The sequence below is a fragment of the Hydra vulgaris genome, chromosome 03 (assembly GCF_038396675.1).
Source record: "Hydra vulgaris chromosome 03, alternate assembly HydraT2T_AEP".
NCBI lineage: Eukaryota > Metazoa > Cnidaria > Hydrozoa > Anthoathecata > Hydridae > Hydra > Hydra vulgaris.
In genome coordinates, this window is record NC_088922.1 from 22,323,276 (window position 1) to 22,340,634 (window position 17,359).

The 17,359-nt window shown below is 28.8% G+C and overlaps 1 protein-coding gene across 1 annotated transcript in view; it reads right to left on the bottom strand.

The window, feature by feature from the left end:
• Window positions 1-17,108, bottom strand: part of LOC100209923 (ubiquitin domain-containing protein 1) — a 28,826-nt gene extending 11,718 nt beyond the window's left edge. The window contains exon 1 of the mRNA XM_065792651.1: window positions 16,940-17,108. Within this exon, the coding sequence (XP_065648723.1) occupies window positions 16,940-17,027 (88 nt within the window). The 5' untranslated portion in view covers window positions 17,028-17,108. The remainder of the gene's footprint in view (window positions 1-16,939) is intronic.
• Window positions 17,109-17,359: the final 251 nt, after the last annotated feature.

A 17,359-nucleotide genomic window follows, 5' to 3' on the forward strand; every position in this document is an offset into this window, starting at 1 on the left:
TAAAAGGAAAATTACAAAAGGCAAAGATATTATGTTTTTTTTGTTTGCAACAAAAAAGACAGCATATCCTGATCTGTTTGAACAGCATCAAATCAGCAAAAATAATTCAGAACTTTTTGTTTTTTACGGTAAAAACTGCTTTCTTTCCAAAAAAAATGCCTGTTTTTACAGAAATTTCTGGCAAATTTCAGGGGGGTACCACCACCTAAATTATTTTCCTCAAATAACCCCTGTTAGTATTTTGAAAAAATAAGCACAAAATAATTTATTTTGTGTAACCTTAAGAAGCTTTATGTTGTGTAGAAACTAAAGTACCCAGATCATAAAATTAAATTCGAATTTTGCAGTCCTTATAAGTGCATATTTGGTGGTTCAAAAGGTATATATTTTATTTGGTTTTGTACAATACACCATGTTGAGTGCTGTAGGACTTTAGACATCTAATCATGAAGCTATTAAAATGATTTTCTGCAGCAAAGAATCAAAAAATTTGCATGTTTTACTGATGCAACAGTTGTCCAGGCATCCAAGCTGTCTTAATTTTTTTTAACCGTATCTGACACAAAATGATGACACAGAAAAGCAATATGAAAACAATGAAGGTGATGAAAATGAACATTCATTAGATTTCTAACAGTTGACAACAACAGATAGAACTGAACTGTTAACAACACAGCTTTTGTTAAATGAATTCATAGAGCCTTTGTTTAAAAAGTTTGAAAAAATTACTTCTCATTCATCAAAATCTTAATCAAACTATCTAAAACATCTTAAAGAGAGAATTACTTTTGATGATGTAATTGTCCTGGGTGATTTTTAAGAGAATTAAACTTTTGTAGTACAAGACAAGATAAAGAGTTCCTATTGGAGCAAAAAGAAGTATTTCCTTCATTCAATTATCTCATTCATTCATATAATGCATGAAAGAGAAATTAGAGGCATTGTTTTTAATCTTTGTCCAATAATTACAAAATTCTTTATTTTTCTGATGACTGTGCTGGACAGTATAAAGCTTTTACAATTGATCTCACCATGCTGAAGATTTTTCAGTTTGTTACACCTTAAATTTCTCTTCAATAAGCTATGGGAAATCACCATGTGATGGAATAGGTGGTATTGTAACTTGGTTTGTTGTTGCTGCTAACTTGCAGAGTCCAACCTCAGATATTGTCTCATGAAGAAATGTTTGTCAAATACTGCACTGTCAAAAGAAAATCAGTGGGATCATAAAAAGGATATCTGATGATGATGATTTTGCTCTTACATCTGACTTCCTTAACAAATAAAAATATGACACTGTTCAGTTTGACAATGTTATGACATTGCAATACCTATTTTACAAATAAAACAAACTTTACTGGCTTAGTTTGATCTTTGGTATTGTTTCTGGAATTGATGACTAGAATTTGATAGCAAAGCTAATAATTCCACATTACCCTAGTTGGTTATACTGAACTAAGATAATAATTGTTAAACTTTTTGTTTATAATAATTTTTGATAATAATTGTTGAACTTTTTGAATTGTTGAATAATTGTTGAATTGCCGAACTAAGATAATAAATGTTGGGTGCTAAAAATGAATGTTATTTCTCTTGTTAAAACACAATTAACACCATGTGGTAGTCAGCACCACATCTCATTAAGATTCATTAATGTTCTTTAAAATTCATTGATATTCAATTCTGTCTCTTATTGTCTACTGTTTGAAATTAATCGTTGACAGTTCATTTTTGTGTCATATACTGTTGTAGAGATTTTGGGTCGATGCCATTTGATATAGCTGCCTTATGTTAAAAACTCTCAGTTTTTCTTTTATCCATTCAACAAAGAACTTTAGATCATTAATTGTGGCTTGAATTTCTTTGTTTCGTACAGCAAGATTAAATTTAGTGAATCTAGGAGAGTTGCAAGTTTCTTAATAATTGTTTCTTTAACTTGTTTTACATTTCTCAAGTGATTGTTTGTTAGAGGTTTTGAGTAAAGAAGTGTTTAGAAAGGACACTTTGAATTCACACAAAGTACAGTTGATCTTGCAAACTCCAGCATAATGTTTTTCTTTATATTACCATAATAAATTTTATTTCCACCTTATTTACTTTTAACTTTTTACTTAATGCCAATTTATGTCTGCATTGTGGACAAAGCTCAATAATTAATATAAAATAAAAACAATTTTTAGACTTTTTACATTACAGCTGTCAGTTAGTAAGTAAAAATGTAACCCATAGTAAACAATTTATTTTGACTATGGGTTACACAGAGTAAACAATTTATTTTGACATTTTTAAGTCAAAAAGTGATCATCCAAAATTTTGAATTCAATTTTTTAATTGGAATTATAAAATGACATATATATATTATGCTTTAAAAGTTAAATTTTTAAGAAAATTTAGTCAAAAATACAAAAAATGGTTTCTAAATTAACGATTTTATCTTCAATGTAGAGCTCAGTTGCTTCACTAATACCTGCATCACGATTCAACACACTGCCTAAGATTGAAGACTTAATTTTGGGGGCAGAATTTAACCCAAAACTAAGATGTGTAAAAGAGTATTTTATTTCTTTGTAGACTAACCTCTGATGCTCCCACAAACTCGGATTGATGTGTATTTGCATATAGGTGCATCTAAGATCAAGAGTTGCAAATTTGTCACCAACAGCTCTCCATTTTTCACTTTTTCATCACATGCGTCACTTGAGGCATGTGAATTAATATACTGATTCAATTTGTAAAAGTCCAGAACAGGTTGTATCTTCCCTTTATTTTCCTGCTCTACTGCCATTAATAGGACAATCCTTTCTGTAGTTTTTTCTTCTTTGTTGCATGGTTTCAACCAGCCATATTTCACCCATAAGTCCATCTCATCATTAAATGGATGTATCAACTGGGGTTTTACCTTATACTGCATGACAGAATTTCTCAGTTGTGGTTGACCTTGTTTCCATTTATATTTAGCAGTCCACTTTGTACCATCAAAATAAGCATCAAAATACTTGTCCTTTACACCAACAGCTTGTTTCTCTATATAAATTAAAACAAAACCAAATTCAATTTTTCTATTGTACAAGTGCACTCCTTTACAGCGATTAATGACATCCATACCAATAATAGCATCAAAACAGTTGACAACACTTTTTAGAATCATTACTGATGTTTTGAGTTTTTTTCCTTCAATAATCAATGTTACGGTAGCTTTTCCCTCCATTTTCACAAACTCTCCATTAACAGTGAACACCATTAGTTATCTGATTTGAACACCGGCTTTCTGAGCCATGTTGTTTGAAATAATAGTTCAAGTACATCCGCTGTCAACCAGTGCTTTTCCTGCAAAGGTGTTCACCTGCATATTAGAAGTGCCGTTAGTTGTTTAGGGAAACAATCTAGCAATGTGTCCCGATTTTTTAGATCTGAATTATTTTATTCCACCACTAACAATTTGTTTCTTCAAAAAACAGATTCGGGTAACATGTCCAGGCTTGCCACAATTGTTAAAATCACTAGTGAATGGTTTCTTAACATTTTTATAGAACCCAGAGATTGTTGAAACATACTCTTCTTTTGTTGCTTCCGTCATGAGTACTCTTGCATGTTTTAATGCATTCTGTAAACTGATCTTAAATATTTTCACTTGTGCTTGTAGCTGCTTTGAAATTTCACCTGGCAATCCAGTTATGAACGCTTTTAGCAATAATTTTTCGCTTTCAATATTGGCCAAACCCATAAGTTGACGCAAACTGGCCAAATACACATTGACGGATTCACTGTCATTCCATTTCCAATCTCTGAAACGCTTGTAAGCTTGGAAACCATTGACTGCAAATGCATCTAATAGAACTTTTTCAATATCCGCAGCGCACAATGGGCCCAGAAGGCAAAGTTTTGGAAATAGGATCATAACTAATGATTAAGAAATCCTAGAAAATTCATTGAGGGCTTTTTAGAAAGATATTTTTTTGCTTGTTGTAGGAAAATTTAAATTTTTAATATTAAACTAAATTTGTGGATGGGGTTCAAATTACCATATTTGGTTATTTTTGATAAATTAATATTTTTTGATAAATACTCAGTTAAATTTTTTTTTAGATGACAATTAAAAGAGTAATTTATTAGATATACTTAAAGAAAAGAAAACTCAAATATTTAAATAATTTGGGGTCTGGTTTCTACTATGTTATTTATAAGAAGTTTAGTATTTAAAAACAAGCATTCTGTCAAAAATATTCACTTAAGAGATCTGCTTGTATGCTTATTTGAACCAAAATCTTGGCATAACTTTGGAGGATGTGAATGGATAATTCAGTTTAAAACACAAGAATCCGATCTCTTTAAAAGACAACTCATCACATCTGTAAGTTGTTCTAAATACGATGTCTTACAAGAGAGAAGTTTTAAATAGTTTATTATGTCTTTGTTGTTTGCTTCTAGACCTTCCTCCAATAAATTGCCAGGGCCATAATCATCATTAAGGATTATAAACTCAGCTGAATGATGAAGGACTCCATGAAGAGTGTGGTTAATTTCTGCCCATGGCATATTTGCATTAATGTTAAGTGTAGCATTATTGTATAACTCCTGAAATCTGTCCATTTTAATTTTACACTGACAAGAAACTATACTACAGGCCTTGTTAAGAAGTGTTATGCAGCTTGCATTTTGCCTGCGAAAAAGCGATTTGCCTATGCGAAAATATTCTAAAAAATAAAAGTTTTGCGCTACGCAAAAACTTTTATCTTTTAGAATATTTTAAATTATCTTTTAAAGTTGTTAACGTGACGTTTATTCAGAAAAAATAAAGTCGTAAGTAAAAGCATTTAACTGCAATTGTAAACCAATAGATTTTTTATTAAAGAAACAGTTTATTTTATCATTTTTTTTGTTATAATAAAAAAATAAAGTGTTTTAAGTTTTATCTTAAGGAATTAAATATATAAATTTCTTTAAAATATAAAAATTATTTTTTGTCATAATAGTTTAAAAAATGCACGATTTATTTTGATGTAAATAATTTATTAATAAGATATTTTGTTTATTGTTAATTCAGTAACGTAAAGTTTTAATGACGTTCGTTTAATTTATGAAAATAAATTATGATCACGAATATGTTATCAGTAACTGATATGTAATAAAAAAAAACTCCTTATTGTGTAAAAACATTATTAAAAAGAGTTCACAAAATAAATAAGAAAAAATTTATTAACAGTTAATAAAATAACCAAAAACCAACTGTAAAATTATAGGAAAATAATAAAATATTATTTTACGATATATGAAAAAAATATTATTTTCAAAATAAAATTTAGTTCATATTTGAAAAAAATAATAAAAATGATTTTTCAAATAGGAACTTAGATTTTATTTGTAACTTTTGTTATAGTAAGAAAAAAAAAACTGTTTGTATGATTTTTAACGCGTTAATAAATAACTTTAATTACAATGTGATACTTGAAAAGATGCTAGTGACGCAATATAACTTCTAACGATACAAAATATATTTGCCGAGTTGAGTTACTTACGAATGCATTACGTTTTCGTTACGCAGCAAAATCTTGTAACAAGGCCTGATACTAAGTACTATACTGATTTAAGAATGTCTTAGTAACATGCTATCTTTGTACATAGGAGAGCATAGATCTTTTACGGTAGAAATTAGTTCTTCAGAAAAAAATCTATGGTTTTGTGACTCTGTTGTAGATGTCCCTCCTTTCTCACCAGAGTTACAACACATATCTAATCGCAGTCTAGTGTTTTCTTTTATTTTAGTAATAACCCTTTCTTTTGCATTACATATTGGTTCACCAAGTATTTCTGTTTTGTTAACCCAAAGTCTATAATCTATAAGACACCAATACAGTGGTTTTAAAACCCCAGTAGTGCTATTTATATATGAATATGTAATACATATGCTTTCTGATCGGATTTGGTTTGTGGCTTTTTAGTCAGTCCTTTTCGTGTGCAAAATCTCCAATTTTAGTAAGAATGATACCATTCTTATTAACTAGCTTTTCATACAGCATCCAAGTTTCTTCTGATGATTGATCAATCAGAAATTCTTCACAAACTCTCCTAATATCTGTCCAGTCAATAGTTTTTGTTTTACAAAGTATACAATCTGCACCTCCTAGTCCACTGATGAGTCGTTTAAGCTTTAAATCCTTTATTGTATCTTAAATTTAAATTTTGACATTGATATAATTTTTGCCAAACAGACAACACAATCCCCTTCAGCATTTAACTCTTCTCATGCGTTATTAGTAGTTGGAACAATAAGATCTAGCAAATCTTGATTAGTTTCTCTCATCAAAAACACAGGACTTAATGATCTTGATGCATTTGATGAATAATTTTGCCACAGGGTCATATTTTTACTATCTTGATGGCGTATTAGTTTCAGAGGAATAAGACCATAGGGTTATTCCACATGAAATTATCCACAAAAAAAAAACTTTTTTGACACCCTTAGGTCTCAGAGTTTGTTCATTTTAACCTCACTTGCAGTCTATATTAAAATAATAACTGCAAAAATTTTAGTTAAAAATACACATGGGTTCCTGAGATATCGTCAGTTGAAATAATGCTGACTTATCTGAAGCGACTACATAGGAGCTTTGACATATTATATCTTCATAATGGCTTGGGGAACTTTGCTATAATTTGGTACCCCAATAGATTTTTACTTGAGAAATCCAAAAATAGCACCCGATTATAATAAATAAGACTCGATTATTTCAGGAAATGTCTCGTTTATCCAATTTTGTTCAAAATTAATGACTTGTAAATTCATGATATTTGGAAGTGAAATGAAGACTGTGGCCCAAAATCCAGAGTAAAAAGTTTAATTGCATATCATTGTTTTATCTTGGGTCTACTGAAAAAAATTAGATTCATAAATTGTTTAATCTTAAACTCTTTAATACTTGATCAAAATTTGCGTTTAAAAATTCCTCTTTTTAGAAAAATTTAAATTTTGTAACGAAAGCAATTGAAATGTTTTTTAAAACATTTATCTGATTAAAACATCTAATAGTGTTATCTATTGACTAGTTTAGGACATTTATAGTCATGGGCCAAGGGAAAGCCAGGGGGCACCCTGAATTGTATTTTATTTATTTTTTATTTTTATAGATAAAATGAATTAATAATAAATAGTTATTAAAATTCAATTTAAAAACACAATTTTTTTTAGTTTAAGTTTGAAAAACAATTTGTTTTCATTATTTCAATTCCAATAGGTGAATGCTTACCTCTTATTGTATCAAAAACAGAATTGATATGAAAATTAAAAAAAAAAAAAATATTATTTATAAAAATTTTTATATTTTCAGCTATTTTAACAAATTAAAACTAAATTTGTTTCTAAGGTAATATAAAGATTTCCCTAGACTTAGCAAAATTTTTGCAAGAAAATAATGTTTATGTGACACCAGGTTGGAAATTCTGCAGTAAACGTTACAAAAAAGCAGTAGAAACTGATGAAAATTTAAATTCACAGGGGGAATGGAAATCAAAAAGTGAGGAAAAAAAATTAGATACCACTATAGGATTGCTTGGAATTTCACCAGTCAAACTAAAAAGTCTTTCAAAACACAACAAATTGCCTGCAGCATGACAAAAGTTTAAGAATACTATTGACAGAGTTGCAAAAATGGTCTCATTAGCATATAACATTAAAGAAACTTCCTTAACAACAGAAATAAAAAGTCACATTTCAAACAACAACATTAACAATGACCATGATCTAGACATTTTAATTTATATAATAAAAAAAAATTCAGAGATCGACTCTTATCGCCATAAGGTGCAAATGTTAACATTCGCACCAAAATCATGGACATGTACAAAGATATCAAGCTACTTTAAAGTGTCTGAGTATCTTGTTTGAACTACAAGAAAAGTTAAAAATGGGCATTGAATTCTAGGGTCATTCCATGCCAAGTGGTGCAAATTTTAATGAGGTCCCTCATGGACCATCTCAGATTTTATTGAAATTTTTTGATTTTGTACATATATATGTTAAAAGCATGTTTTGAAAATTTTAGATCAATATCTAATATGGTTCTTGAGAAAACGCTATTTAAGTAGTGGGCTATTTTGCATAAAATTTCACTCTACAAGAAAAAAGGGTTTTTTCATCATTTTTAACAGCCAATAACTTTTGAACAAGTTAGTTATATACTTCAATTATTATAAGATAGCAAGTGTGCTGTGGATACTTTGAAAAAAGAAAAAAATATTATTTCTGGCATCTTAACTTTTTCCATAATGGCGGGCTAAAGTTGATTTTTTTGTTTTAAGAATAAGTTTTTTTGTGATTTTAAAGACCTTAATCTTAAAAACTAGTTACAAAGTTAATACAAATCAAATTGCCTGCTGATCTACATGTGGTGGATAAACATTTTTAAAAAAATCAGTTGATTAAAGAGCTGCATTCAAAAGTTATAGGTCTCCAAAATGAGTCAGATCGAGATTTTTGTAAAATTGATCTGTGATGCAAAGCATCTGTTACCTAAGATGGCACTTTTTTTTTTTTATAAAATTTTTTATACGCATCAATTAAAGACTGTTAATTAATAAAAACCAAAAAAATTAATGGGCGCTTATTTATAACCCCAAAAAGGTAGTCTCTAAAAGTCAGGTAAATTTTCCATAAAAAATTATTACTTTTTAAAAGTTTAGTTATTGTTTCATTTAATTCTATATTACTAGTTTGTCAATCTAAAAAGTACTAATAAAACCAAATAAATTGTTGTATTTTAGAACTAATTAATAATAAGTAATATGCCTGAGCTTTCTACTTGCTGTATTGGTAAAGCATTAAATGAACAGTGCTATCTATCTAATAAAAGTAAACGCTACCAAGAACTGTCTAAACTAAACCAAGAGCTTATTTCTTTGAGAAGCAAAATAAATCCCATTGATTTTATTTGTAGCTATCACGAGAAAGTTTACTTGTCGAGGTATGAGAATGAACATCGCAGGTATTGTTGTAATCCGTTGAACAAGCACGCAAAAAATGTGAAAAGTAAGTTTCAATATTTAATATCTTAATTTAATAAAAATACCTTAATAACACTAAGTAAATAAAAAAAAAAATATTTAATAATTATTTCCGTTATTTTTTAGATTCTCTTAGAGTTATCAGTCTTTCATATGCCAAAGATTTTTGTTTAATACCTGGTCAAAAAATTTGCACTAGTTGCAGAAAAGTTCTGAATTGCAAACATAATACAAAAGAAAATGAACTCCAAGAAAAAGAAATTTATGTTGACAACCATACATTAAAAGAAGATCTTAATTCAAGTATTGCAAGTTTTGGATGCTCACCTCTAAAACTTGTTTCAAAAAAAGATAGAGTTGCATATGGAAAGCGTAAAATTGATAGCGTAAGAGCTCATGCACAAAAGGCTGTTGCCAATGTGCTAGGTTTAGAAATAGCTGCACTTTGTGGAATTGAATCACCCTCAAAAAAATGTTTGAAAAAAACAAACACAGATTTAGACAATATTATGACTCAAATTAAGTCAAAATTTGAAAAAACATTGTCAAATTCTGAAAAAATCACACTTCTTACACTCACTCCAGACAGTTGGTCAATAGAGAAAACTCAGAAGTTTTTTTTTACTTCAAAAAGATCTGTAGTACAAGCCAGAAAATTAAGTAAAAAAAGTGGAATACTATCAAAACCTTCTCCAAAATCGGGTAGAAAACTAAGCGAAGATGTAATTACAGAGGTTGTTCATTTCTACGAATGCGATGAATATTCAAGGGTTTGTCCAGGAAAAAAAGAGTTTGTTTCAGTTGAAGTAGATAGTAAAAAGCAACATATCCAAAAGCGCCTTCTACTAGTCAATATGAAAGAGCTACATATTGAGTTTAAAAAGAAATATAATTATCTTAAAGTTGGATTTTCAAAATTTTGTGAGCTAAGGCCCAAGTGGTGCATTCCTGTGGGTGGTGCTTCTGGTCTGCATGCAGTTTGTGTTTGCCAGTACCATCAAAATGTAAAGCTCCTTGTACAGAAAATTCCTGGAATTTCTGATTACAAAATCTTATTAAAATTAATGGTTTGTAGCATTGAAAATAGAGATTGTATGCTGCATAGCTGCGATAAATGTCCTGCTAAAAAGGTTTTGTTAGACTACATTGACACTTAGAAAAAGAAATTAGTGAAGTTAACTTTTATCAATGGCAAAAATCAAATTACCAATGTACTTTAGTACCAGCAACTCTACCTTTAGATGAATTTATTGAAATGGTTTATGAACAGTTAGATAGTTTACGAGTGCATCATTTTATATCAAAAAGTCAAGCCACCTACTACCAACATTTGAAAACTAATTTAAAAGAAAATCAAGCTTTGGTTCTTCTTGACTTTGCAGAAAACTATAGTTTTAATACAGGATGCAGTGCAAGGTTTTCACTGGAATAACAGCCAAGCAACTGCGCACCCCTTTGTTGCGTATTTTATAAAAGATGGAAAACTTGATAGTCAAAGTTATTGTGTTATATCAGATCATCTGAAACATGGAACAGATGCTGTTCATTGCTTTATCGGTAATGTTATTGATAAACTTAAACAATTACAAACATTTGAACACATTATCTATTTTAGTGATGGAGCTGCATCACAATATAAAAATTACAAAAATCTTATCAACTTATGCTACCAGAAACACGATTTTGACATGACTGCAGAGTGGCACTTATTTGCAACATCGCATGGTAAGAGCCCTTGTGATGGTGTTGGTGGAACAGTGAAACGTCTTGTTGCACGAGCCAGTCTACAATCACTAAACGATCCTATTGACACACCAAGCAAAATGTACAGCTGGTGTGTTCAACACGTCAAAGGAATATCTTTTTTTTTTGTTGACAAAGTTTCAATAGAAACACATACTACAAACTTCAATTTGGAAGAGAGATATCGTTCTTGTTCGACAATACCTGGGACACGAAACCACCACAGTTTTATCCCAATGTCACTTACCTCAATAAAAATAAGAAGAGTCTCATTTGATATTATTTGCACTAATGTGGATTTTTCTACTTGCAGAATTTATATTAATAAAATTTCCAGTTACTCACCAGGAGAATATGTGGCCTGCGTTTACGATGCTCAATGGTATTTAGGAAATATTCTTAGTATTTCAGAAGAGCATCAAGATCTTAATATGAAATTCATGAAAAAGTCTTTATGTAACAAGTTTACGTGGCCATGCAGAGATGATCTTTGTTGGGTACCTCTAATGCATATTTTATGCAAAGTGCAATCTCTTAAAGTCCAGTCAAACAGTGGAAGATTTTATAGTATTGACTTAAAAGAAATCAATGAGATTATTTTATTATTTGAGAAATTTAACTTTTTGTAAATTTTATTATTTTTGTTTATTTTCTTAAAAACATTTTGTTTGTTTTTCATTAAAAAAATTATTGTATTATAAAGAGGGGAGGGGACAGAGGGGAGGGGACTTTATCTATTGGGATTTAAAAGTTCTTTATCTAAAGGGATTAAAAGGCTTTAAGCATTGATATTTTTCAATTTTACGAAAATCTCGATCTGACTCATTTTGGAGACCTATAACTTTTGAATGCAGCTCTTTAATCAACTGATTTTTTTAAAAATGTTTATCCACCACATGTAGATCAGCAGGCAATTTGATTTGTATTAACTTTGTAACTAGTTTTTAAGATTAAGGTCTTTAAAATCACAAAAAAACTTATTCTTAAAACAAAAAAATCAACTTTAGCCCGCCATTATGGAAAAAGTTAAGATGCCAGAAATAATATTTTTTTCTTTTTTCAAAGTATCCACAGCACACTTGCTATCTTATAATAATTGAAGTATATAACTAACTTGTTCAAAAGTTATTGGCTGTTAAAAATGATGAAAAAACCCTTTTTTCTTGTAGAGTGAAATTTTATGCAAAATAGCCCACTACTTAAATAGCGTTTTCTCAAGAACCATATTAGATATTGATCTAAAATTTTCAAAACATGCTTTTAACATATATATGTACAAAATCAAAAAATTTCAATAAAATCTGAGATGGTCCATAAGGGACCTTTGCACCACTTGGCATGGAATGACCCTCTATCATTGCCCGAAAAAAAAAAAAAAAGGAAACCCACTTTCACCAGGCACAATTAGTATAGTGATTAACTTTTATCAAAGTGATGAATTTTCAAGAATGATGCCACAGGACCAAAATACAAAATTTCTTATTGATGCCACTAGGTGGAAGAAAAGTAATAAAGATTTCGTGGTATTGATTGCTTGCTCTCTTGAACATGTATGTTGCATCAATGTAATCAATCCCCTGGTATTGAAGCATTAAAATGTCTTTTAGTGCAGGAGTTTATGAACCATGAGCTCGAAGATGTAGCATTCAAGCAATGATAGTACCAATCATACAACACTACTATTACAATCATTGCTACTAGATGAACTTAATGATTTATTATGAGACAGCATTGACATCCTTACCACTCATTAGTATATTGCTAAAACACAAAATAGATGCTTAAAAAACTGTAAAGAAAATCTTGACATATTTTTTACACCAAAACTTTACACCAAAACGAATGCTTAATTTTTGGAGATTTTGCTGAAAATTATCAATATGTTGTTCAGGATGAAGTTTAAAGTTATCACTGGAGCAAAAGTCAAAATTGTAAATTTGCAAAAGTTAAAATAAGTTAAAATTGTAAAGAGTGACCAAAATGTTCACTCTTTAAAATTGTACTTTATTTTATACAGAAAAAAAGTTCTCAAACATAAAACTTTTTGTTACCTTTCAGAAGATGTTGATCATGACACAGGATTTAAGACTCAGGAAGATATAACTAAGTATATCAAAGAAAATTTACCTGATGTATCTAGGGTGAAATACTTTTCTGATGGTTGTGCAGCACAATTTAAAAATTTTTAAAACTATATCAATCTTTGATATAGTTTTTAAAATTTTTAAATTGTGTATAAATGAGTATTATTTGCTACTAATCATGGTTAATCCCCCTGTGATGGTATTAGTGGGACTGTTAAAAGAGTAGTATGTCAAGAAAGTCTAAAACAAATAACTACTAGGCAGATTTTAGATGTTAATTTAATATACTCCTTTTGTAAAGCCAAGATAAATTTCTTCTAAAGATGAAATCGACCAAACACAAGCACAATTAGAAAAAATATATTTAGGTGGAAAAACAGTTCCTGGCACAAGGATGGAGGGCTGTCCAGAATGGGGGATGTAAGGTGTCTCCCTCCCCCCCCCCCCCGAAAGATGTCATATGAGTATTTGAGTTGGCACATTGAGCAGAGTGGGTCAGAGGCCCTCCCTTGGCCCATGACTATAAATGTCCTAAACTAGTCAATAAATAACACTATTAAATGTTTTAATCAAATAAATGTTTTAAAAAACATTTCAATTGCTTTCAGTACAAAATTTAAATTTTTATAAAAAGAGGAATTTTTAAACGCAAATTTTGATCAAGTATTAAAGAGTTTAAGATTAAACAATTTATGAATCTAATTTTTTTCAGTAGACCCAAGATAAAACAATGATATGCAATTAAACTTTTTACTCTGGATTTTGGGCCACAGTCTTCATTTCACTTCCAAATATCATGAATTTACAAGTCATTAATTTTGAACAAAATTGGATAAACGAGACATTTGCTGAAATAATCGAGTCTTATTTATTATAATCGGGTGCTATTTTTGGATTTCTCAAGTAAAAATCTATTGGGGTACCAAATTATAGGAAAGTTCCCCAAGCCGTTATGAAGATATAATATGTTATGCCGTTATGAAGATATAATATGTCAAAGCTCCTTTGTAGTCGTTTCAGATAATCACTAAAATGCTGAGTCAGCATTATTTCAACTGACGATATCTCAGGAACCCATGTGTATTTTTAACTAAAATTTTTGCAGTTATTATTTTTTTAATATGGACTGCAAGTGAGGTAAAAATGAACAAATTCTGAGACCTAAGGGTGTCAAAAATGTTTTTTTTTTGTGGATGATTTCATATGGAATTACCCCATATTTAAACATATTCGACTTGCTTTCAATCATTTCTTTTGTTTTCATTGATTCTTGTTGCCCTGCTCAATCACAACCATCCTTAAAACACAACTGATACTCTTCACCGCCTAATGTAATAAAAGAATCTTTAATTATATTCAATTGCCATTTTTACAAGCTCTTTGTATTGAACAGAAACACCTCTTTCAGTCAAAACATTACTAAATGTAGGGCACAGTTTTTTTCTTCCTTCAAGCGATTCATTGGTTATTGGAAAAAAAGATGTCTTTTGAAGCAAAAAGAAATCTTAATCTTCTCATTTGATATTAATTAATGCAAGGTAATGCATTAAAGCAATGGATTCACAATGCTAAAGGTATCTGTTGTTTCCACATGGTTTGTAAAGTAGCATTTCCAACACAAGCAATACTTTTATTATTTTGTTTGTTAACTCTATATAAGAGGTAACCCAATACCTGGTTAGCATGCAACTCTGGGCACTCATTAGTGATAAAGTTGTTTATATAATTGAGAAGCTTCTGTGCCCTTTTTTTTTCATCTTATCACCTAACTCTGTAAAAGATTTTCTTTAATTTGAAAAACACTGTTCTATTATTTAATCATCCTCTACTTCATAAATAATATCTTTAGATGCTTGTGAAAGTATAAACACATATCCATTTTTCTTGAAAAATTTCTCTTTCAGGCATTTATAATTTTTCCATGTTTTTTCACAAACATTTTCAAACTCCTGTGAATTAACTGATAGTTCAAAGCTTTTATAAAGTATTTCTTTAATGGCTGAATATGTTACTGAATTTGACTAAATTATGTGAATAAATCTATTTCTTTGTTGTATTTTAGATTTTTATTTTCCTCTATTATAACTATTTTTTATTTTACTTTACTTCTGCTGAAAAAAACACAAAATCATATCAAATAAACAAACAAAAAATAAAAAAATTTCATATTTGTAACCAAAAATCAAATATTCACATATTTTAAGAAAATAATAATAATCACTACTCAACTTTTTTAAACCAAGTAATTTAAAAAAAAAGCTTACTTGCCTCAGTTACCCTTAAAATATTTGAAAAAAAGAAATGTTAAATATTTTTAAAATGTATGACACAGTAGAGGCACTTTTGAAAAAATCTAAGATTTAATATGATTTTTTGTAAAAAACAACAAATTTAAAACATAATTACATAATTAATTTTTTAAAGCTTTAAAAAAATAATTAAAAAAAATAACACATTTTAAATTTATTTGTTCAAAAATATATTCCATATCAAATTAAAAACAGCTTTTATAATGTGGTTTATCAATTTTCATTATGGTAAATTCATTTTGATTAGAAACTAACCAAATTTACTAAACTTTTATAGATACACAACAAAATTCATCAACTTCCATGTTGCATATCATCACTTAGAAATTAGCTAGAAACATTTTTTTATTTATTTATCCACAAATTTATCTGACTTTCTGAATAAATCATTTTTATGGACTTTCTCAAACAAATATTTTTTCTTTTTCCACCTCTGGGTCCACTATGCAGCAGAGTTTTTATGGCTCTCCCCAAGTTGCTCATGTAATGCGAATTTAAGAAACTTCAAAAAAAAAGAAAGAAAAAAAACTTCAAGAAAAATTCAAAAAACAACATAATGAGCAATGACAAATTGCCCATTTTTTGCAGCTTTCCCACCAGTTTTATCTTTTTCAGCCACACTACAACATCTCCAGATTCATCAAATTTTCCTATCATTTTTGCCATGAATGTCATACTGCCGCAATAGCTTGTTAATAAGACAACTTTGTTTACTTCTATCTTAATTCTGTTTATTAAATTCTATTTACAACTTTTATACAGAAACAAAAATTCTTGAGGGCATAATTATATGCAAAAATAGCGTAAGACTAGCAGTAATAAATTACATCAACTAACTTTAATAATATTATGACAAGAATAGTTATAAACTTAACAATAAAGTTTTATAATGATCAGCTATTATCACAATAAGTATTTGTTTGTGTCGATCTCTAATAAATATCTCAACATAACTACATTTTTCAAATACCCAAGAGCTTAATAAACAATATATAAATGGTTAAATACAAAACAAACCCACAAGATTTCTTCTAATGCAATACAATATACAGTTTATATAGAGTACTATAATATAGAAAATTATTAATATTAATTACAACACTCCTTGATATCAAAGTTCAATTTTACTCTTGTTGAACACATGAGGTTCATTGCTGCACCTGACGGCCATACAGTCAATTGTATGATGATGTTGTTTAATAATTTCATTTCCAGAAGGCCTGTAGACATAATGGGACTGGTTGTTTGTTTTTTAAAAAACTCATTTATTAAATTAACTGGTTGACTAATATCAAGAAAGAAAATAGTAAAAACAGTGACATTTAAAAAGAAAATGACTTTTGAAAATGATAAGTTTAAATAAATTCTTCAAGAGAGAACCAGATTTCTGATGAAAAATATTTTTTTTAAATTGTAAAGACTTGAGTATTAGTTTAAATTTTAGATTATTTTTAAGCAATATTTTTTTTGTTGCTAACAACAAAATAAAACTTTTTAACAAACAATTTGAACTGATTTACTTCAAGCAAAGAGTTATAAAACCATATTATTTAACTTTAAAGTTAGTTACTAAAACTTATATGTAATAAAACATAAATAAAAATTATGAAGCTACATATTAACAAAAATTAATTAAATTTATATTCCCATTGAATATAAATATATATATATTAAAACAAATATACTGCTGTTTATTTATCTACAAATTAATCTTAAATAAAAAATGTCTATTGATTTTATTTATAAAAATCATCTATTTACAAGCCCTATAACTGTGCCTCTATAACTGCTATTTTATAAACTTACTATTATCAGAAGGATTCGACACCTGATGTGATGGTGACATTGTTCGAGTAGAAACATCTGATCTTGATCTACTTACACATCCACCCATCACTGATATTTTGTTAGGGTCAAATCATTAGCAATAACATACCTATTTATTTTTTAAATTAGTATGACTAAAAATATAAGCAATAAAGTTAAATATTAGAACCAATCAATATATATATACATATATATATATATATATATATATATATATATATATATATATATATATATATATATATATATATATATATATCTGTGTGTGTGCGTGTGTGAAAGCAGAGTCTTTACTGATTTTTGTACAGATAGCTGGATAACACCACAACTCTATAGTATACAAATAGAACAACAAAAATTAAGAATGCAAGCTTACGGATAAAAGAATATAAAAACATC